General features: G+C 43.2%; 1 protein-coding gene across 1 annotated transcript in view; it reads left to right on the top strand.

Moving 5' to 3' along the window:
* The first annotated feature begins 2,124 nt into the window (after nt 1-2,124).
* LOC126458206 (kielin/chordin-like protein) overlaps nt 2,125-24,193 on the top strand; it is a 123,548-nt gene continuing 101,479 nt past the window's right edge. Inside the window, exon 1 of the mRNA XM_050095101.1 lies at nt 2,125-2,235. Coding sequence (XP_049951058.1) covers nt 2,154-2,235 — 82 coding nt within the window. The 5' untranslated portion in view covers nt 2,125-2,153. The remainder of the gene's footprint in view (nt 2,236-24,193) is intronic.

Here is a 24,193-nt window from a genome sequence, read left to right as displayed (position 1 = left end):
GTAGGACAGAAGGAAGGGGACTGTGGCTGTAACACAGAAGAGAATTACAGAGACACAAGGAGATAATGACAGTGAATTGGGCTGAATGAGTGATTGAGAAGGGCAAGTGGGAGCGGATGGGTGTGAGCGACTGACTAGTGTCGGTCTTTCAAACAGGAGCATATTCGCCGTTTTTTGTGCACCAGTAGGAGTATTTTTCGCTTTTAATATGTGGAACGAACTTGACTACCGACTGGTCGTGTGTTGTGTGACCACAACCGCACTGATAGAACATCTGTAGAGTGCAAGTCTATACTCGGTTAGATTACGAGTCTATTAATGTAACAGTCACATTTCTGTATGGAATGCTTTCGAAAATACAGAGCCCGTAACATGAATTAATCATTTCTAGTACCCCGTATATATGTTATATACACTGAAGAGCCAAGGAAATTGTTATAGGGATGCTCGTTCAAATACAGAGATATGCAAACTGGTAGATTACGGCGCTGCATTTGGCAACGCCTATATAAGACAATAAGTTTCTGGCGCAGTTATTAGATCGATTACTGCTGGTACAATGGCAGGTTATCAAGATTTAAGTGAGTTTTAACGTGGTGTTACAGACGGCGCACGAGCGATGGGAGACGGCATCTCCGAGATAGCGATAAAGTGGAGATTTTCCCATACGACCACTTCAAAATGTTCAAATGTGTGTGAGTTCTTAAGGGACCACCCGTCCCTAGGCTTACACACTACTTAAACTAAACTGTGCTAAGAAAAACACACACACCCATGCCCGAGGGAGGACTCGAACCTCCGGCGGCAGGAGCCGCGCAGTCAGTACAGGGCGCCTCTAACCGCTCGGCCACTCCGCGCGGGTACGACCACTTCACGATTGTGCCTTGAAATCAGGAATCCGGTAAAACACCAAATCTCCAACATCGCTGAGGCCGGAAGAAGATCCTGCAAGAACGGGACCAATGACGACTGACGAGAACCGTTCAACGTGACAGAAGTGCAACCCTTCCGCAAATTGCTGACTTCAATGCTGGGCCATCAACAAGTGTCAGCGTGCGAACCATTCAACGAAACATCATCGATATGGGCTTTCGGAGCCGAAGGCCCACTCGTGTACCCTAATGACTGCACGACACAAAACCTTACGCCTCATCTGGGCCTGTCAACACATTGTACTGTTGATGACTGGAGACATGTTGCGTTGTCGGACGAGTGTCGTCTCAAATCGTATCTACCGGATAGACGTGTATGTACATGGAGTCAACCTCATGAATCCATGAACTCTGCATGTCAGCAGGGGACAGTTCACGCTGGTGGAGGCTTTGTAACGGTGTGGAGTGTGTGCAGTTGGAACCCATGATACGTCTAGATACGACTCTGACAGGTGACACATACGTAAGCATTCTGTCTGACCATCTGCATCCATTCATGTCCATTGTGCAATTCAACGGACTTGGGCAATTTCAGCAGGACAATGTGACACCCTAAATGTCCAGAATTGCTACAGAGTGGCTCCAGGTACACTCTTCTCAGTTTAAACACTTCCGCTTGCCACCAAACTCCCCAGACATGAACATTATTGAGCATATCTGAGATGGCTTGCAGCGTGCTGTTCAGAATAGATCTCCACCGTTTCGTATTGTTACGGATTTATGGACAGCCCTGCAGGATTCATGGTGTCAGTTCCCTCCAGCACTACTTCAGACATTAGTCGAGTCCAAGCCAAGTCGTGTTGCGGCGCTTCCGCGTGCTCGCGGAGGCCCTACACGATATTGTGTGTCACTTCCTTTTGCTCTTCAGTCTGTTTGTACCAAGTTATTTTGACTATGGTTCAATAAACGAAACAAAATTTTAAAGAATAAGAAGAAAGCTTGTGATAGAGTGAGCAGCTATTTGCTGGTAGACAACATTTTTTTTGGAGAATCTGTCGTGAAGTGACAGGTGGCAGGTGACAGGGGGGCAGTGTTTTCCTGACCAGAGACGCGGGGCGCCCGTATTTGTCGCCGGCGGACCTGCAGCGGCCGCGAGGTCGCGCCCGCCGTCTGCCCGGCCTCCGACTGCTTCTCCCCTCCCCCCCCCCCAATCTCATCCCTCCCCCACACCGCCAGCCGGCTTTAAAGCTACGGCAACGTCCGCCACAGGCCACAGTAGCCATGAAGGGCCGCCGAGTGATGTACCTGGGAGCTGGCTGCGTGCTGCCGCTGTTTCTGCTCTTGGCGGTGGCGACGTCCGTCGGTGAGTTCACCACCCACACACACTTTGATCTCTGTGGCTGTGCTGTGACCAGCGTCGTATTTACCATCTACGTAAATTTGTTGAGCGGGTGCTCCGAAGGGAAATTTTGTGGTAAGTACTCCGCAAATAACTGCACTTTACGAGGGTCGTTCAATAAGCAACCCAACACTTTTTTTTCTGAAAGAAAGTTGGTTTTATTGCGGATTTCAATACACCAAATTTTTTCTTACTGTTTTGGCAACAAAACCCTACTTTTCAACACAATCTCCGTTCAATTCGACGGCCTCGCACCACCTTACTGGGAGGGCCTGTATGCCCGCGTAGTACCACTCTGCTGGTCGATGTCGGAGCCAACCTCGTCTTGCATCAGTAGTCTCCCAAACATCCAAGTACTGCCTCACGCCGCGTGCTTCCTTCACTGGGCCAAGCAGATGGAAGTCGGAAGGTGCGAGACTCGGGCTGTAGGGGGGATGAACAAGATCAGTCCAGCGAAGTTTTGTGAGATCCTCCTGGCTGCAGAGAGCTGCGTGAGGCATTGAGTTGTCATTGTAATTTCGTTTGCATTTTTGTGGCGACGAACAGGCTAAAGTCGTTTCCCTGACGGTAACACAATACACTTCAGCGTTGATCGTTGCACCATGACGGAAGACATCAATCAGAATAGCCCTTTCACCGTCCCAGGAGACCGACGCCACGACTTTATCGTCTGCGGGTGTGGCTTTGAACTTTTTCTTCGGAGGAGAGATATTGGGACGTCAGGCCATGGATTGTCGTGTTGTGTCCGATTCGAAATGATGAACTCATGTTTCATCGACTTTGACGGTGACCGACAAAAAGTTTTGACCATCGGGCTCGTTGCACCCAAATAAGTCCGCATAGACGGCCCTTCATTGATTTTATGGTCTTCTGTTACGTGGCAAGGAAACCGGCGGTAATATATCTTTGGGTACCCCAAATGGTGGACGAACGTGTCAGCACTACCAGCAGAGACGTCCACTTGTGCAGTGGGGTGTTGTATTATGATCCGTCGGTCTCCTCGAATGAGAGTGTCCGCACGTTCCAGCAGCATTGCAGGAGTCGCAACGGTGTGCGGCCGGCCAGCAGGCGGGAGACCGGACAGGTTTGCTCGACCTTGTTCCGATGATGATGGACTCCTTACCCAACGACTCACCGTGCTTTTCTCCACTCTCAGGTTTCCGTAGACATTCTGCAAGCTCCTATGAACACATCTGCGATGCTCTCATTTTCCATCAAAAGAAACTCAATGATAGCTCTCTGTTAGGAGCGCACCTCCGTTACAGACGTCATTTTGAAGTCTACATAAAGCCCCGCCAGATATCGTAACTTCATGAAACTATGCCCCACAGCAAATTCCGCATCTTTCAACCGAAATTGGCCGAGAAAAAAATGTGTTACATTACTTATTGAACGCACCTGATGGATGGAATTTTCTAATTAAAACGCAGCAGTTCAGATTCATTATTTAACTGGAAACGAAAAGTATAAAATTGTCGCTGTTCTACAGTATTAATTGATTTCGTTAAACAGTTTTGCTGATTATAAGACCTTCATCAAACTTCTACTGACTATCGTAGTCAAAAATGATACAGTACTGACGCCCAACGTGAGTAAATTTCATCTTTGACATTGTAACGCTACGTAATAGAAAATTTTAGGTTGTACAGTGAATAAAAGTATAGCGAACAATCCAAAAAAACATTAAGGCTACAAATCGAGAAACGGTATGAATGTGTGTGTGTGTGTGTGTGCGTGCGTGTGTGTGTGTGTGTGTGTGTGTGTGTGTGTGTATGTGTGTGTCTGTGTGTTTACTTTCTAAATGTATAAATTTTTATTATACAATTTATGGTTTAATGAACCAATGACATTAACAAGTGGACAGAACTGAAATCATTAAGATATTCAACACCAACAACTATCTTTAAAAAAATCAGAAGTTCTTGTCCACGTAAAATCAGTATTTTAATATTAAATCTAAGATATTGTAAGTATGAGCAAACATGATTGTTAGGTAAACAATAAATAACAAATCTAATGTAATAAAAAAACGTTTTACTTGTAAGAAATCAAATACAAACGCAATCAGCCTCTAAATGAAAATTTCGAGTAATATTACTGGCTAATTTGTCTGCGCCCACAATTCATTTTAACGATCCTTCAATATTTTGTTCACTTACTTCACTTGAAATATATTTCATTAGTGTGCGAAACTAAAATGCTGTACCTGTCTCGTAACAAGCAGGTTCAAAGTCAGTTTTGATAAACTCAGATTTTCAAAATGACGTTTCTCAACAACATTTTGTGACCATATGTATATGTATATTTATATAGCAACCTCGATATTAGGAAAACGAATCCCAGGGTCTTTCTTCAAAGAGGGGTTTATACACCTACCTCTTCAGACTAGTTTTCATGTTCCTCAACATCCGTTTCAAATTAGTTTGAACAAGCCTGGAACTATATCAGTTAATTTCCTAGTTGATCTCCTAATTCATTGCCATACATCTCAGCTACTTTTTAGCTGCTGCTACTACCTCTTCATTGGTTAGCGTACCCAACTTTCTGAGAAACCCAAAACGTGAATCCACTAATTTTTGTGCCTCAAGTATCTCCTGGTTGCAAATTTAAACTGATTTTTGGCAGGAAGGATGCTCCTGGTTCCTAGTTATTTCTAATGCGAAATATAATGGAAGGCCGCCATCAGTTGAGCACCAATGTCGAGAAGTATTTCTGTGGCACCGTACTAAATACGTTTCCTATGGTACTGTCTTAATTGTGAGTCTTTCAGGTACTCTTACCTTAATTTCATGTATAGTTTGCGCTTGTACATTCATGACATTTACGTTTCATTTAACAGATGTTCTAAGGATATACTACGACCGAAACGCGTCAGCGTAGATAATTTTTAACAACATGTGATCCTTTCACTATAGGGACCTAATAAAGCAGTGATAAAAGACGTTCTCAGAACTGACATAAATTTCTTACTGGCTATACCGGTTTCGACTGACCAGTCTATAGACCATAAACACTGTATCAGAGCATGCTAGGTCGCTCCAAGCAGAGATCTCTAGCCATTAGCCTATACGTCTTTATGGTCTGCTGACTGTACGTAATTACTCGAAACCGGTAGAGCCACTACACAGTTCATGTGAAATTAACTTTACTGTTGCAATTACTAGTTTGCGTCCAGGAATAAAACCAGAAGGAGGGCTACCGTGCAAAATACTTATGCTTTATCTTTTACCAACTGGAACTTTCACACCGCCAGCACCATAACTTATTTTTCAGGAGACCTTCCAAGAATGATTCTGGGTGACCCATGTTTTATCAAGGTAATGAACTGTTAAACTACCTTCGTTTCTTATTTCGTACATCTTTCTCAGGAATGTGTCCCATGCTGCAACTATTCTATGAAAAATATCCTTCGACCATTACTTCAAACATTTTAAAAACCAACGTCTTTTAAAATTGATGACATTGGGGAAAACTAACTTTGAATCCAGCCTTCTCAGGCGCCATTCTTACTAATTTATGTTCTGCTGAATACTCACCATTATGTACATCATATACCATAATACGACTGAATTCGTCGTCGAATGTTTACCGTCGCAGCATAGCTGCGGAAGGACCCGGCTTTGATTCCCAGCACCTTCTCGAATTAGTCTCTGGTCGAGGATGTCCGGAAAGAGGTCCACTGAGCCTCGCGAAGTCACATGAGGAACTTCTTCAATAAAGGCGCAGCGGCATCATCAGGATTCATGTAGCTGCTGTAATTTCTGGAGGGAGTGGCAAGGTACTGATCACATGCTCCTCGTACTGTTCACGTTTGCATACCATAATATACATTCCTAACACGCACTGCCTTAGAACATCCTTGTCAGAACCAACATGCAGTGCTGCAGGTTTCCTGCTATTTAGGGGCTTTCCCGGCAACACGAAACCACCTTTTTTCTAACGTTCCTACAGCTCTCTTTGATTGTAATACACTTTACAGTCTTCTTCTCGACTCCACCTACTTTTGATGTCCACTTTTGGGTTAACAACAGGTTTCTCACTTTCAGATTCGCTCTTGCAAAAGCCATCAATAGAGTAAATAATGCCCCCCCCCCCTCCCCCCTTGTGGAGAATTTCACCTTCACTGCAGGAACCTGAAATACCTATTGACAGATCGCATTATCACAGTTGCAGATAGCAAATTCACAGCTATACCGCTACCATAAAATACCAAGTACAGTTTAGTTGCAATGAATAATCCGGCCGCTTTATCAGTGAAATACTATCATCGCCAATTATGGCCACAGTGTAGTCCAAAGAACAGTAATTACACTAATGGCCATAAAAATTGCTACACCACGAAGATGACGTGCTATAGACGCGAAATTTAACCGACGGGAAGAAGATGTTGTGATATGCAAATGATTAGCTTTTCAGATCGTTCACACAAGGTTGGCGCCGGTGGCGACACCTACAACGTGCTGACATGAGGGAAGTTTCCAACCGATTTCTCATACACAAAAAGCACCTGACCGGCGTTTCCTGGTGAAACGTTGTTGTGATGCCTCGTGTAACTAGGAGAAATGCGTACCATCACGTTTCCGGCTTTGATAATGGGAAGATTGTAGCCTATCGCGATAACGGTTTATCGTATCGCGACATTGCTGCTCGCGTTGGTCGAGATCCAATGACTGTTACCAGAATATGGGATCGGGGGGTTCAGAAGGTTGATACGGAACCCCGTGCTGGATCCCAACGGCCTCGTATCACTAGCAGTCGAGATGACAGGCATCTTATCCGCATGGCTGTAACGGATCGTGCAGCCACGTCTCGATCCCTGAATCAACAGATGGGGACATTTGCAAGACAACAACCATCTGCATCAACAGTTCGACGACGTTTGCAGCAGCGTGGACTATCAGCTCGGAGGCCATGGCTGTGGTTATTCTTGACGCTGCGTCACCGACAGGAGCGCCTGCGATGGTGTACTCAACGACGAACCTGGGTGCACGAATGGCAACGTCATTTTTTCGGATGGACCCAGGTTCTGTTTACAGCATCATGATGGTCGCATCCGTGTTTGGCGACATCGAGGTGAACGCACATTGGAAGCGTGTATTCGTCATCGCCATACGGGGGGTATCACCCGGCGTGATGCTATGGGGTGCCATTGGTTACACGTCTCGGTCACCTCTTGTTCCCACTGACGGCACTTTGAACAGTGAACGTTACATTTCAGATGTGTTACGACCCGTGTTTCTACCCTTCGCTCGATCCCTGCGAAACCCTACATTTCAGCAGGATAATGCACGACCGCATGTTGAACGTCCTGTACGGGCCTTTCTGGATACAGAAAATGTTCGACTGCTGCCCTGGCCAGCACATTCTCCAGATCTCTCACCAATTGAAAACGTCTGGTCAATGGTGGCTGAGCAACTGGCTCGTCGCAATACGCCAGCCACTACTCTTGATGAACTGTGGTATCGTGTTGAAGCTGCATGGGCAGCTGTACCTGTACACGCCATCCAAGCTCTGTTTGACTGAATTCCCAGGCGTACCAAGACCGTTATTACGGCCAGATGTGGTTGTTCTGGGTACTGATTTCTCAGGATCTATGCACCCAAATTGCGTGAAAATGTAATCACATGTCAGTTCTGGTATAATATATTTGTCCAATGAATACCCGTTTATCATCTGCATTTCTTCTTCGTGTAGCAATTTTAATGGCCAGTAGTGTGTTACCATTGTCTAGCGGTAACTCCTGGCTAGGCGCTCGGAATAAATGTTACTGGCTGACTCCGACGTGCCTATAGTTTTTTCTACGTCTGTTTGTAGCATTAACAAACAACGCACAGTACGAATCCAGCAGATTGTGGTGACATATGATGCAATTTTTGACTAGTCGGCTCCGCTATAGCCAAACCACATTTCCATGTCGATATTTATAACGTGAACAGCCTGCGCAGGACAAGCCAGAAATATTTCAAGATTACACACTTATTCATGGCAATGAAAATATTTTTGAGGATTCCACCTCGAGCAAAAAGCTTCCTTTTTGTTCACTATTTCTCAAATATGTTTCCGTGGTGTTACCTCACCCTTAGAAAACTTCCTTTTTTTTCAATGCTTTTCGATCTACTAGGGACCACGGAGCTCGCCTTAACTCTCAGCTAGGATCTTCTGCTTTTTCTTGGCCCAGTATGCCTTCATCTTCTGGCTGTGAGCCTGCTTCCTCTCATCCGTCCACGTAGGTCTGGTGGTGCCTGTACACTTCTTGCCTGTGAGAGACAGTGGGGAGACTCCCTGCAGGATGACCTGTTGGTATTGAGTTCGGTTCTCGGTTGTCTTTAATGATATCTGCAGTTCCTCTAAGTCTGATTTAGCAGTGGTGATCCATTTGGCTTTGGACGCCTTTCCCCTGATTGTCACGGTGAGGATCCTGTTGGTGAGCCTGGAGTGATTCAGACGGGTCATGTGCCCATAGAAGGTCAGTCGCCTTTTCCTCATACAAGTGACTATGTCTTCCTTATGTTCGTAGAGCTCATTATTGTGCATGATTCTGTAGGTACCGTCTTCCTCTCTTATGAGTCCTAGTATTCTCCTCAGGATCTTCCTCTCTTTAAGTTCTAGTTTCCTGAGTGTGCCCTCTCGATTCATCAATAGGCACTTAAAGGCACAGAGTGCAGAGGGTTTTACTACTGAGTTGCAGTTCTTCAGCTATGTTCTTGGATAGGCACTTGGAGGTTTAGGTGTTCTAACAGGAATTATAGGCTCTCTCTGCACCAGACGTCTATGGTCAAGGTTTCACTCTCGTTTTCTGAGATCCATTCTCCCAAGTACCTGACTGCAGAGACTTTACAGATAGTATTGTTTTCTAGTGGGACTGTAGAAGAAGTCTGCTTGATATTGGTGATGAACTCAGTCGTCTGTATGTTGACCCTCAAACCGGTTTTTGCCACAATACTGTAGAGCCTCTGTAGTTGGTGAGTAGCCTCCTCCATGCTGTTGGCCAATAGGGTGAGATCATCAGTAAAGGCTAGACAGGGTACTTTGAGGTTATCTTTCTTGTACTCAAGCTTCAGTCTTGCTTCTGGTGACATTGTGGAAGTCCATTCTCTGACGATTTTCTCCAATACACAGTTGAAGAGGATGCAAGAGAAGTCATCCCCCTGCCTGACTCCTGTCTGGATGGGGTCTGGTTGGGAAAGCTCACGGAGATTTCACCCCTGAATTTGGAGGTGGTTTTCTTTAGGGTAGCTTGAACCAGTCTGGCAGTCTTCCTGTCTAGGCCTAGTTCCCACAGGGTAGAGAAGAGGGTCTGTCGATCTGTTGAGTCATATGCCTATTGGAAGTCTACCATAATGGCTACCCAGGGTTGTCCCTCTGAGCTCCTATATTAGAGATTGGTCTTGAGGTTTTGAATCTGTGCTGTGCAGGAGCTACTTGCACGGAAACCAGCCTGGTATTTACCTAGTTCGGAGTCTAGCTGTTTGGTGACTATGCAGCAAGGCTTCAGAGAAGATCTTGTAGGATCATGGCTGAGGTCCATCCCTCTGGCAAGACCACTGTCCTCCAAATGTCCTGAATGATCTGGGTGATACTCTGAAGGGACTGGTCATCTATGTGCTTCCATATTTCTTCACCTGGAGCCTTGTTGTTCTTGAGGTCTTTGATGATCTCTATTTCTTCCCTTTTGGGTGGTATAGAGTCCTGGTTCCTGACAGTGGGTTCGGCGAAAGCAAGACTCTCTTTCGGTTGTTCTGCATTGAGGAGTTTCTGGAAATATTCTCCAAATGTTTTCGTGCAGTCCCTGTTATTCATTTGGAGTTTCCCATCTGGCCCTCTGAGATACAGGGTTGGGGCTGTGTATGAAGTAGTCTGTTTCTTGAGCCGCTCGTAGAGATTTCTTGAATTCTTTTTCTTGGAGTCTTCTTCTGCCTGTAGTATTTTGTGACCTGTTGTAATTCCTCTTGGTTTTGTGGTTGATGCTCGCTGTTGTTTTTCTTTGCGCCATGAAAGCCTGATGGTTGGGCTCATCTTTGCTCTGATTCCACTTGATCCAGGCTCTACGCCTTTCCTCTATAGCTTGATCACATTCTGTGGCCCACCAGGGATGCTTGCCTTTGTTTGACGAAGCAGATATAGTTTCTTAAGCGTCATCCAGTAGAGCCTTTTGAAGAGTAGGCCACCCTTGTTCCTGTGTGTTCTTCTCAAGGGTGATCTGGAAGTCGCAACCATTATCGCTCAGTCAGTTGATGTTAAACCTTAGTATTCTCTAAACCTTTAGGGTATTGTGAGCTCTTCTCAAATGTTGTAGGTTGGTCTTAACTAGGGAGAGATAGTGGTCAGAGTCGAGGTTTGTTCCCCTCAATACCTTGATGTTTTGTATTTCCTTGTGGCATCTCCTGTCAATAGCCACATGGTCCATCTGAAATTCACCCAGCATGTGATCTGGATTCCTCCAGGTCATGGCCTTCCTTGGTAGTCACTTGAACGCAATTGATTTTAGGACCAGGTTGTAGTTGTGGCAAAGGTCTATGAGGCGCCTGCCATTTCTGTTGGTCCTGTTGTGGGCCAGATAACCACCTACTATCCTAAAGTACTTCTTTTCCTTGCCAACTAGTGCGTTGAAGTCACCAATGAGTATGATGATGTGGTGGTTAGGCATCTTGTCTAGGGTCTCTTCAAGGGTGTTCCAGTAGTATTCCACTGATTCCAGATCTTTCCTGTTGGTGTCATTTGTAGGTGCATGGAAGTTAACTCTTATGTATGCTCTATTGCGGGACCTCGAGGATAACGAGGAGCTTCTGCCATTTGGGGATGTGAATTCTAAAACATGGTCGACCATTCAATGACGTACAGCAAAGCCAGTACCAAGGTGTGGAACTGTCTTCATCACTCTTTCATCTGGTTTTCCTTTATAGATCCGGTATCCTTGGGATTCCATTGCATCCTCATCTGGGAACCAAGCCGCTTGTAATGCCACTATCTTGATGTTACACTTCTCCATCACATCAATGGTGTGTTTGAGTTTACCAACCTTTATCAGAGAGTTCATGTTCACTGTAGCTATGTAAGTGATGTTTCTTTTCTTTTTTCTGTTCTCGTTTATGTGAGGTCAGTTGTGAGGGAGTACATGAAAGTGCAGGCTCCCCAGAATCCGATGACCTGCTTGCCTCATCATGATTGAGGGTGGATTGTTTACCACCTGGGGTATTATTTCTGTTGATATTTCTCTTCATGTTGAGTCCAACGAGTTTGTGAGTGGGTGACGACGTTAACTCACAAGGTTGTTAGCCCTGAGGTATATTTTATCAGCCGCCACTAACATGTGGAACAGACACTGTTGGGGTACCGCCACTGACATGTGGAACCGCCGTGCCCTTGGAACTAGTTTTGGTCCACTCAGGGTATTTTATTTCCCCGTACCCACAATATCTGGTGAGCATCTCCCTATCCGCCACCTGGGGTAGGAGATTAGCAACTCTTCCGAGAAATTTTCCATTTATTTTACTGCAAAATACAAGTAATGGGCGTGAAACGAAATTCATACATTTTTAAGCTAAACGACACTGTGTTATCACTTCTTGTTTCCAGGGACTATTTGGTAACTTGCAAGTAGAGGTTTTTAGCTTATTATAAGGTCGACTTACTTATACGTAACCCTCTTCAGATCCATCACTACAACAGCGATATTCAAGAACCATGCAGTATGCTTGTTGACACAGCAGGCCATGCAACATGCTTATTAATACTGCTGTTGATACGGAAGGTTTCAAGATGGTTGTATAAACAACTCAAATAAATAGCCAGCAAAATTATACTTCAGACCTTATACATAACAAAAATTCTGTTAACAGAGATACATGTGAGATTACGGTCATTAGCTTCATTTGCAGATTTTACAAAAGATGTACCTTGGCAGCCACATCTATTTGCTAGTGTTGGCCTCTACTTTCTTTACTGCAAGTGACACTTGAACTTGGTCAGTCATCTCCAAACGATAATGAGTCTTTTATAATTTGGGCATACTTGCACTGAAAGGGAAAAGTTAGTCAAAAAAGTAGAATTACTGGTACTGAGCTACACTTTGACGGGGACCTTTTTTTTGTGAGGGGAGGGCGGGTGGGCGGGGGGGGGGGGTTCATCTGTCTTCTGACTGGTTTAATGCGACCCACCACGAATTCCTCTCCTGTGCAAACCTCTTCACCCCAGAGTAGCAGCTCCAACCTATGTCCTCAATTATATGCTGGTTGTATTCAAGTCTCTGTCTTCCTCTAAAGTTTTTGCTCTCTACATCTCGATCTAGCGCCATGGAAGTCGTTTCCTCATGTCGTAACAGATGTTCTATCCTGTCCCTTCTCCTTGTCAGTGTTTTCCACATATTCCTTTCCTCTCCGATTCTGTACAGAACTTCCTTATTCCTTACCTTGTCGTCAAGCTTATTTTCAATATTCGCCTGTAGCACCACGTATCAAATGCTTCGGTTCTCATCTCTTTTTCCACAGTCCATGTTTTACTACCATACAATGCTGTACTCCAGACGTACATTCTCAGAAATTTCTTCCTCAAATTAAGGCGTATGTTTGATAGTAGTAGATTTCTCTTGGTCAGGAACGCCCTATTTGCCATTGCTAGTCTGCCTCTTGCTCCATTCGTCATTGGTTATTTTACTGCATAGGAACCAGAACTCCTTAACTTCATCTACTTCGTGGCCATCAAGTTTCTCGCTGTATTTCTGCTAGTTCTGATTACTTTCGTCTTTCTTCGATTTACTCTCAGTCCATTAGATTGTTCATTCCATTCAGCAGGTCAGGTAATTCTTCTTCACTTTCACTCCGGACAGCAATGTCATCAGCCAGTCTTATCACTGACATCCTTTCACCTTGAATTTTAATTCCACTCCTGAACCTTTCTTTTATTTCGGCCATTGCTACTTCGACGTATAGGTTGACCAGTAGGTGCGAAAGACTACATCCTTTTCAATCCGAGCACTTCGTTCTTAGTCGTCCACTCTCTTCATTCCCTCTTGGCTCTTGTACATATTGTATATTACCCGTCTCTCCCTATAACTTACCCCTATTTTTCTCAGAATTTCGAACATCTTGCACAATTTTACATTGTCGAACGGCTTTTCCAGGTCGACAAATCGTATGAACGTGTCTTTATTTTTCTTTAGTCTTGCTTCCATTATCAACTGCAATGTCAGAACTGCCTCTCTGGTGCCTTTACCTTTTCTAAAGCCAAAGTGATAGTCATCTAACACATCATATATTTTCTTTTCCATTCTTCTGTATACTATTCTTGTCAGCAACTTTGATTCATGAGCTGTTAAGCTGATTGTGCTATAATTCTCGCACTTGTCAGCTCGTGCAGTCTTTGGAATTGTGTGAATGATATTTTTCCGAAAGTTAGACGGTATGTCGCCAGACTCAAACATTCTACACACCAGCGTGAATAGTCGTTTTGTTCCCATTTCCCCCAGTTATTTTAGAAATTCTGATGGAATGTTATCTAATCCTTCTGCCTTATTTGATCTTAAGTCCTCTAAAGCTCTTTTGAATTATGATTCTAATACTGGATCCCCTATCTCTTCTAAATCGACTCCTCCTTCTTCTTTTGTCACATCAGACAAATCTTGCACTTCATAGAGTCTTTCATTATATGCTTTCCACCCATCCGCTCTCTCCTCTGCATTTAGCAGTGGAATGCTCGTTAACCTCTTAAAGTTACCACCCATGCTTTTAATGTCAACGAAGGCTGTTTTGAAATTCCTATATGCTGAGTCTGTCCTTCCGTCAATCATTTCTTTTTCGGTTTCTTCACATTTTCCATGCAATCATTTCGTCTTAGCCTCCTTTCACTTCCTATTTATTTCATTTCCGCCGCGCGGGGTAGTCCCGCGGTCTGAAGAGCCCTGTTGTCACGGTCTGTGCGGCTCTCACCGTCGGAGGTTCGAGACCTCCCTCGGGCATGGGTGTGTGTTGTCCATAGCGTAAGTTAGTGTAAGTTAAATTAAGTAGTGTGTAGGCTCAGAGATCGATGACCTAAGTAGTTTGGTCCCATAAGACATTACCACAAATTTCCAAAAAAAAAACATTTCTCAGAGACCTGTATTTCTGTATTTCTCTTTACATGTTTGTACTTGCTTTTCCACCGGTCAACTGAAGTATTTCATCTGTTACTCATAGTTTCTTTGCAGTTACCTTCTTTGTACCTATGTTTTTCTTTCCACCTTCTGTGATTGCCCTTTTTCGATTACTCCTCAAATGTACTGCCTGCTGAGCTATTTGTTATTGTTGTATCTGTAGCCTAGCCGTATCTCATCATTCCTTAGTACTTCCGTATCCCGCTTCTTTGCCTATTGATTCTTCCTGACTAACATATTAAACTTCAATCTACTCTTCATCACTAATACATTGTGATCTGAGTCTATATATGCTCCTGGGTACGCCTTACAATCCAGTATCTGATTTAGGAATTTTTGTCTGACCATGATGTAATCTAACTGAAATCTTTTCCAAATGTACCTCTTCCCCTTGTGATTCTTGAACAGAGTATTCACTATTACTAGCTCAAATTTATTACAGAACTGAACAGAACTAAATTAGTCTTTCTCCTCTCTTATTCCTTGTCTCAAGTCCCTGTTCTCCTGTAACCTTTTCTTCTGCTCCTTCCTCTACAATTGCAGTCCAGTCCCAATGACTATTAGATTTTCATCTCCCTTTACGTACTATATTACCCTTTCAATATTCTCGTGTACTTTCTGTATCTCTTCATCTTCAGCTTGCTATGTCGGCGCGTATACCTGAACAACCGTTGTCGGTGTTGGTTTGCTGCCGATTCTGACAACAAAACCACTGTCACTGAACTGTTAACAGTAACACACTCTCTGCTCTACCTTCCAATTGATAAGGAGTCCTACTCCCGTTATAACTGTTTCTGCTGCTGTTGATATTACCCTATTCATCTGACCAGATAACCTTGTCCTCTTTCCATTTCACTCCACTGAGCCCTACTATATCTAGGTTGACCCTGTGTGTTTCCCTTTTCAGATTTTCTAGTTTCGTTACCACGTTCAAGATTCTGACATTCCACGCCCCGACTCGTAGAACATTATCCTTTCGTTGATTATTCAATCTTTTTCTCATGGTCACCTCCCCCTTTTCAGTCCCCTGCCGGAGATCCGAATTGGGGACTATTCCGGAATCTTTTGGCGATGGAGTGATCATCATGGCACATTTCCAGTTACAGGCCACATTTCCTGTGGATATACGTTATGTGTCTTTATTGCATTCGTTTCCATTGACTTATGCATCCTCATGGCGTTGATCATAGTTGATTCTTCCGTCTTTAGGGGCAGTTTCCCACCCCAAGGGCAAGAGAGTGCCCTGAACCTCCTTCCGTTCCTCCGCTCTCTTTGGCAAGGCCGTTGGCACTATGAGGGTTACTTCATATGTGGGAAATCTTCGGCCACCAAATGCTGATTATTAATCAAAATTTAAGCAGAGGTGGGATTCAAATCCGGGAGCGTGTATTACTAATCAAAGACGCTCCGCGAGATCACGGGTGTTCCTTATGCTGTTATAATGTCATTGACTTCTTCTGTGGTTTTCATAAAAGTATAGGTGTATGTATTAGAAAGTACACTATCGGAACAAAAGTCTCCTGACACGTATTAGTGGACATTAATATGGGGTGAGTCCATCCTTCGCCTTTACGGCGAATTGAACTCCGATGGGGACTCTTTCAGTGAGGCTTCTTGATGCCCATGGCGCAATGGTAGCTGGGTATTCCTCAAAAGCCGAAATCAGAGAAGACAGTGATAATGGACGCTGATATGGAGCGAAATCGACGTTCTGGCTCGTCTTAGAGGAGTTGCATTGGGTTCAAGTGAGGACTCTAGGCAAGCCAGTCCATTTCAGGAAAGTCACCGTCCACAAACCGTAGCTTCACCTATGCTGATTTATGACAGGGTGCATTGTCTCTTTGAATTGTACCTCTACTAACGCAGTAAACAATTTTGTAATATGTGTTCTTCCGAATTAAGCGTTTTCTTAAGTACAATAAAGAGATCACACCCCGAGCACGAAAAATACCCCCATGGCGTAACATTACCTTCTCCTTACTTCAGTGTTGGCACAATACGTGAGGTGAGATAACGTTCTCCAGGAACTCACCAAACACTAAACCCGTCCATCGGATTGCCAAAGGGTATAACGCGATTCATCACTCCATATCACTTGTTTCCAGTCATCCACCGTCCAGTGGCGTCGCTGTTTTGTCCAGCTCATGTGTCGCCTAACACTAGCTGGACTCCTGGTACGACTTTGAAATACACGACTGATTTCTTCTGCTCATTTGGTGCGATTTTGTGCAAACACTCTCCACGGTGCTCTACGTTCGGTGTCCGTCAGTACATAAGGTCTGCCTGCTCTCAGTTTAGGTCTGCTTGTTCCTTCGCGTTTCCACTTCAAAGTCATCTCCAACTGTCTACTTGGGCAGCTTTAGAAGGGTTGAAATGTCCCTGACGCATCTGTTATCATGTCACATCCAGTGACTAGTCCACATTCGAAGTCACTCAGTTCTGACCGATCCATTCTACTGTTACTGCTGCCCTGCTAACAACACAATACTTCCTCCCTCCTCGCACACTGATGCGTCCGCCTCTAGTCACATCTTGTGATCAGTTCCGCATTACATAGTGGTGTCCAGATACTTTTGATCACACAGTGTACATTACCCGTGTTTCAGCCTGTCACATTTGTGATATGAGAACAACGTGATTAATTCTACACCTACGGACCTATTCCGCAAGCCACAGTACGGTGCGTGGCGAAGGGTACTTCACACCAGTGTTAATCACATTCTGTCCTGTTCCAATCGCGTGTTGAGCGAGGGATACTGGTTTTTCGTATCGGTGTTTCGTTGCCATGAACTCCTCTTTCAGCACTAGCGTGGATTTATGGTGGCAGTAAGATATTTTTACACATGGAAAATACTGTCGAAATAAATTCCCTAGCAAATGGATTATTATTTAGGTTAGTGCTGTTACTTCCAAAACCTGCTGAAGACTCCCACCTTCGTATGGGATATCCGCTCCAATTTTCCCCCTCTAGACTCAACAAACACGCGCAGTGAAGGCAAACACATAATGTCGCTCTCAACGACCTTGCTACAGCTCATCTTGAGGCTTCCCTTATTTCAATTATTCAGTCAAGGACAACTGCTCGACTCGTGCAATTTCCAATTCGTTCTTCTCCTCCTCCATCCGCTCTGTCATCGCGTATTCATAAAATCTAATATCCACAATGAAAAAAAACTTACCATAGATCCTCCGTTTTTTCGGCTCATGAGTATACCACAGGCCTTTGCATGAGAAATGTTTCACGTTACTGTAAAAATAAATAAATAATGCTTACATACACATCTGTCTTACTGTAAAACATATTCATTCCGTACGTTTCTGGTCCTATCTGCTCTTAATACAATGGACAACTGCGTTTTTAGACTTTTCCCTGTAGCTTTTATCTGGTGCTGTTGTTTTGACATAAAGCTCCTATGTAGAAAATTATTGAATAAAAATTCTTCACAAATACGCAACAATTTTCTTTTTGGCTAGTTTGCAGATGACACACTGTCCAAAAAACGGCGAAAACGAGCACTAAAACCGGTGTATAATAATGCAGTTCGGTTAGCGATGTAATTTTAAGGATAGCGTCTAAACAAAAGAAAGGAAACTGCACATATTGTAATTCTTAGGCCTACAGCAGTTAAATTATTATGAATTTGGTATTGTACTTTACAGAAATGAAAATTTGACCCACAAAAGATGACACATAGGTGTCTAAATATGTCTAGGTAAATATAAAAATAAACTAATTGTGTTTGCATAAGGCTTATTTTCAAAACAACCCAACTTTTAAATCCCAAACACGTAAGAACATCAATAGGAGCTTCAAACCTTAGTAAAATGACTGTCAAAGTCTGTTCAACGTGGTGCGTGTTCTGTCACTTGTCTGGACACGCTGAACCACGTCTGTCTTGAAGAAATTAAAAACTGAACATCCACATTTACCTACACCACTTCATTCAGAAACCATCGGCAGAAATGAAAAGGTGCAGATTGATATAGACCCTTAAACTAGTGCACCACGTACTATATTAAGCAAGTAACGATAAAGAAGCCGGTTCTTTTAGATATTTTTTTTACAAGATCATCCTTCCATTTCCAGTTGCACAGCTGACCGACATTGCCATTTTTTGGTCTTTCCGTAGCCTGTTTTTCATTTTAGCATTTTTTCCTGATGTTCAAACGAGTTTCCCGTAGTCTTCTAGTGAAGGCGTTGCAATTAATGTCATGTTGTCACTAAATTCCGAGAACATATTTAGAGTCTGTGTTATTCTGGTTACTTGCATTTAGAGATACTGACAATTATAACTAATTATTCACGGTTTTCGCAATCTTGTAAGTACTTTCTCGTTTTTAACTACCCACATGCTGAAAAATGCTGAAACATGAATCGTTGCTGTCATTCGTTACTCAATTATTTGGCTCTTGTGACTCATTTCCGTCAGATTTCGTTGGAGATGCTTGCCTGCCGGCGTTGTCTTCTTAGGCCTTCTTGCGATATTCCGAGCTTTTTCTTCCAAATGCAGTTTAATTTTATGGACATTTCAATGGGGCCCAGAGCAGAGTTTTGCCATATACTTCCTGTCATTTGTCGTCTTCGTTGAAGGCCTTTGGACAGCATTATATAAACTATCATCGTTGAACAGATATATATGTGCTGCTTCTGAAACCTGCACAGAATGACTGCCTGCAATGCATACATCGCACGGAGAGCTCAAAAGTAACTGTTCCTGGACGTTTTTCTTTTGTCTGGAGACGTTAAGTCTGCTTGGCTCACTGCTGCATTGAAAAATGAGTGATCTAAACTGCAAAGTAAAAGGGTGTCTCCAATTGTGAAGGAGACAACGCCGCATGTGTGCGTTGTTCAGACTGTCAACTGTTAACCGAGGGGTCGTTACAAGCTTAGCAAACGGTTGTGCTGAAGAATTTAAACAATGTCGGAAGGGGAGAAAATTTTAGTGACTGGAGAGAAATCACAAAAGGAGTGTCACAGGGTTCAATTTTGCATTCAGTTCTAGTCCTTACATAGGTGAGTGACCTTCAACTTAACATTCAACAAGCAGAATTGGGACTTCTTGCAGACGATACCAGCATTATAATAAATCCTATTAGAGAGGAAGCAGCAGAAGAGATGGAAATGATTTTTCTCAAAGAATTATAAGGTGGTTCTCAGAAGATGGACTCTCCCTAAATTTTCATAAAAACACATTATATTCATTTCCGTACAAAAATTGGTCATAGAGGCAACTGAAGTAGCACATGAGCAAGAGCCTGTAAACAGAGTAGAATGCTTCAAATTTTTGGTGTATATATTGATCAAAACTTGAACTGGAAGAAGCATGTTACTGAGGTCCTCAAATATTAAGTTCTGCTGCTTTTGCTCCTCGCATTGTTCCTAATCTTGGAAACAAAGGAATCGACCTCCTGACATATTTTGAATGTTTACATTCAACAATGTCTTATAGATTAATTTTATGGGGTGACTCATCGTAAGGAAAGTACTGATTGCACAAATCGAGCAGTAAGAATAATATGTGGCGTTCACCTCCTTACTTCATGCAGGTCCCTCTCAAGGAGTTAGGCATTTTAACTGTGCTATGACAATACATATACTCTATAATGAAATTCGTCGTAAATAATACGTCACAATTTGGCAAGTGATGTTCATACCTACAACACTAGAGGGATAAATGACCTTTATTGGCCATTACTAAAGCTGTCGATGGCTCAGAAAGAAGTTCAATATGCAGCCACAAACAAATCTTTGATTATTGTCCCAATAACATAAAATTTCTCACAGGCAGCGAGAAAAGTTTTAAATCTTACTTAAACTCATTGCTCCCGAACCAATCCTTCTATTCCACCGACGACTTTCTACATGAAAACTGCTATCCTGTAAAAAAAAAAAAAAATCTTGTTTCTAAGTGTAGTTGCATGAGTAGGATTAAAGTAATAATGTAATAATTAAACTGACTCCTTCCTTAACATTTTGATAAAGCAATACTTCAGATGATGTATGGAACACGTAACTAACTAACTAACTAATTATGCTCTCATTGTAACTAAGGGCGAGATATTTAACAATGAAATCCGCCAACAGCCGTGCAGTTGAGACATTATTTTATTTTATTTTTACTACCAGTTTCAGCTTCCATTATACCACCTTAAGGCCGCATATGCATCTCTAAAAAATAAACGATATTGGCATACTGAGCCATATGTTCCTTGACACAATCTGGTCTTCGAAGGAAGCACATGGGATACGGTTTAGAATTTACGACATCCAGGAACATACGCTTCAGTGTGCCAATATCGTTTATTTTTTAGAGATGTGTATGTGTCCTGAAGATGGCTTAATGGAATGCCGAAACTGTTAGTAATAATAAAACCAAATAACGTCTTAACTGCACGGCTGTTGGCGAATTTCGTTGGTAAATATTTGACCAGCCGCTGCCCCACGTCCACAATGGATTAGCAGAGACAAAAGGGCGAGTCAGATTTCCAGCACGGGAAGTTTCTTGCAACACTTCACCTTCATTCGAGCTACCGTGAGACAGAAGACATTGAAGACGCGTCTCATAGTAGACGGCAGCGGTCAAGAACACGAGCTGGCCACCGCCACCTGCTACTTACTATGGCACGTACATACCTCAAGGAGGATGCAGCAGAAGTGTGTGGTGACTTTTTTGGAGGCAACTGCGAGGGATGTGTAGAGGCAGCTAGTACACAGACCTCGCCACAACATCAGTTGGCTCTGCAGGCGTCCAGTGCGAACACCAGTAGTAACTGCAGGCATCTCCGTCGAGGGCAGCAGCAGCGCCGCGCAAAAGTCACAACTACGCGAGAGAGAGATGGCACCTGCAAATCTAAAATTTTAGAAAGCATTCTTAACTGGAGCACAGTGATTGGTATAAAATGTTAAAAATCAATAAAAACTGTCTCGATAGCGTTTTCAGATTTTTTATTTCTTGGCAGTCGGTTTCGACCCCATTCCTCAGGCCATCTTCAGGCATACACCAGCGTTATGCCTGCCGGTGGCGGCAGACGGAGCGAGATCCATAGAAGTGACAACCGTACTCCTACGGATCTCGCACCGTCTGCCGCCACCGGCAGTGATAATGGTGGTGTAAGCCTGAAGTGGTCTGAGGAAAGGCCCGAAACCGACTGCCAAGAAATTAAAAAAAATGAAAACACTATCGAGACTGCTTATTTGAGTTCTAAGTTATAAATCTCCCGCCAGCAGACTGCCGGCCGAGCATCGCTCTTCCATCGCTCGCAGTTCTGCGTCAGGTGGCACCCCGCAAATGCACCGCCAGAGGACGCTGAATTGATGCGACCTCACTGCCCGCGATTCTCATTGGCCGGCGCGTCTTTTTAAGCAGTCGCACTCAGAGCTTCGCCTTGAGATTCAGTCTACCTATAGACTTATGAACATCGGTATCGAAGACTGCAGTGAGGATATTACACTGACGTAACACGATGCTACTAAGCATTACTAACATTCAGGGACTTACATAACTATATCAGAAGACTACTAACCACAATTAGAACTATACTCTCATTGTGTATAGCTCAGCCCCTCCCCACGAGCCATGGACCTCGCCGTCAGTGGGGTGGCTTGCGTGCCTAAACGATAAATGTCAACTACAACGGAGTGGTGTTTGTAAAGAGGCCAGACAAAAGTGTGGTTCCTGAAGATGGGCAGCAGCCTTTTCAGTAGCTGAATGGGCGATAATCTGGATGATTGACCGATCTGGCCTTCTAACATCAACCAAAACGGCCTTGCTGTGCTGGTACTGCAAGGGGAAACTACAGCCGTAATTTTTCCCGCAGACATGTAGCTCTACTCTACCGTTAAATAATGATGGCGTCCTCTTGAGTCAAATATTCAAGACGTAAAATAGTCATCCAGACAGCATTTGCTCAGTAGTCTGCCGTCATCAGGAGAAACAAAAGTGATGTTCTACGGATTCGAGTGAGGAATGTTAGATCCCGTAATCGCGCATGTAGCTTAGAAAATTTAAAAAGAGAAATGAGTGGATTGAAGTTAGGTATAGTGGGAATTATAAAAGTTCGGTGGCAGCAAGAACAGGATTTTGTCAGGTGAATACACGGTTATAAATATAAAATAAACTAGAGATAATGCAGGAGTAGGTTTAATGACGAATAAGAAAATAGGAACACGGGTAAGCTACTATGAACAGCGAGGTGAACACATTATCGTAGCCAAGATAGTCACGAAGCCCACATCCACCACAAAATAGTACATGTTTATATGCCAAGTATCTCCGCAGGTGATGAAGACACTGAAGGAATGTCTGAGGAGATAATAGAAATTGATTTTGGTAATTAAGGGAAACGAAAATTTGATTGTGATGAGGGACTGGAATTCGATAACAGGAAAAGGAAGAGGATTGTAGGAGAAATTGGACTGGAGGAAAGGAATGAAAGAGGTAGAATTTTTCACAGGGCATGATTTAATCATCGCTTTCACTTGGTTTAATAATCAGGGAGGAAGGCTGTATACGTGAAGAGACCTGGAGACACCGAAAGGTTTCGAATTCTTTATAGAATGATAAGATAGAGATTCCGGAACCATATTTGTAATTGTTAGATACTTCCATGGGATAACGTGGACTCTGACCACAATTTATTCGTTATGAACTGTAGATTAAAACTGAAGAAATTGGTAAAAAAGTAGGAAATTAAGAAAATGGATAAATTGAAAAAACAACAGGTTGTTGTGATTTTCAGATGGAGTGTTAGGCAACGATTATCTGCAACACAGGAAAGGAAACAGAAAACGAGTGGGTAGCTTTCAGAGACGAAATAGTGAAGATAGCTGAGAATCAAATATGTAAACAGACAAACCTACAATAAATCCTTGGACAGCACAGGAAAAACTCAATTTAATAAATGAAAGAAAACATAAAAATGCTGTAAATAAAGCAGGCGAAACGGAGTACAAACGTCTAAAAAATGAATGAAGTGCAACATGTCAATGCAGGAATGGGTATAGGGCAAATGTAAAAATTTAGAAGCATATTTCACTAGGTGAAAGGTAGATACCAACTACTGGAAAATTACAGGCCTTTGGGGAAAAGAGTAGCAGCTATATGAATTTCAAGAGCTCAGATGGAAAACCAGTCCTAAGCAAAAAAGAGAAAGCTGAAAGGTGCAAGATATATGAGACAGGCGAAATACCTTCACACTTTGAGAAGACTGTAGTAATTATAAATTCCAAAGAACGCAGGTGCTGTCAGATGCGAATATTACGGAACTATAAATTACTAAGTTATGGTTCTAAATACTGACACCAATTCTGTATAGAAGAATGGAAGAACTAGTGGAAGCCGGCCTCGGGGAAGATCAGTTTGGATTCCAGAGAAATGTAGGCACTGGCGACGTAATAATGACCTGACGACTTACCATAGAAAATAGATTAAGGTTGGTCAAACCTACGTTTATAGTATTTGTAGACTTAGATAAAGCTTTCGACAATGTTGACTCGAGTACTCTCTTTCAAATTCTGAAGGTTTCAGGCTAAAACACAGGAAGCAAAGGCTATTTACAGTTTGTACAGGAACCAGGCGACAATTATAAGACCCGAGCAGCATGAAAGGGTCGCAGTGGTTGAGGATAAAGTGAGACACGTTTGTAGGCGATCCCCTCTGTTATTCAATCTGTACATTGAGGAAGCAGTAAAGGAAACCAAAGGAAAATTTGGTGAAGGAGTTAAAGTGCAGTGAGAAGAAATAAAAACGTAGAGGTTCCTCGATGACATTGTAATTCTGGACTTGGAAGAGCAAT

This window comes from Schistocerca serialis, chromosome 2 (assembly GCF_023864345.2).
Source record: "Schistocerca serialis cubense isolate TAMUIC-IGC-003099 chromosome 2, iqSchSeri2.2, whole genome shotgun sequence".
Taxonomy (NCBI): domain Eukaryota; kingdom Metazoa; phylum Arthropoda; class Insecta; order Orthoptera; family Acrididae; genus Schistocerca; species Schistocerca serialis.
This window is presented reverse-complemented; position numbering and strand designations above follow the sequence as displayed.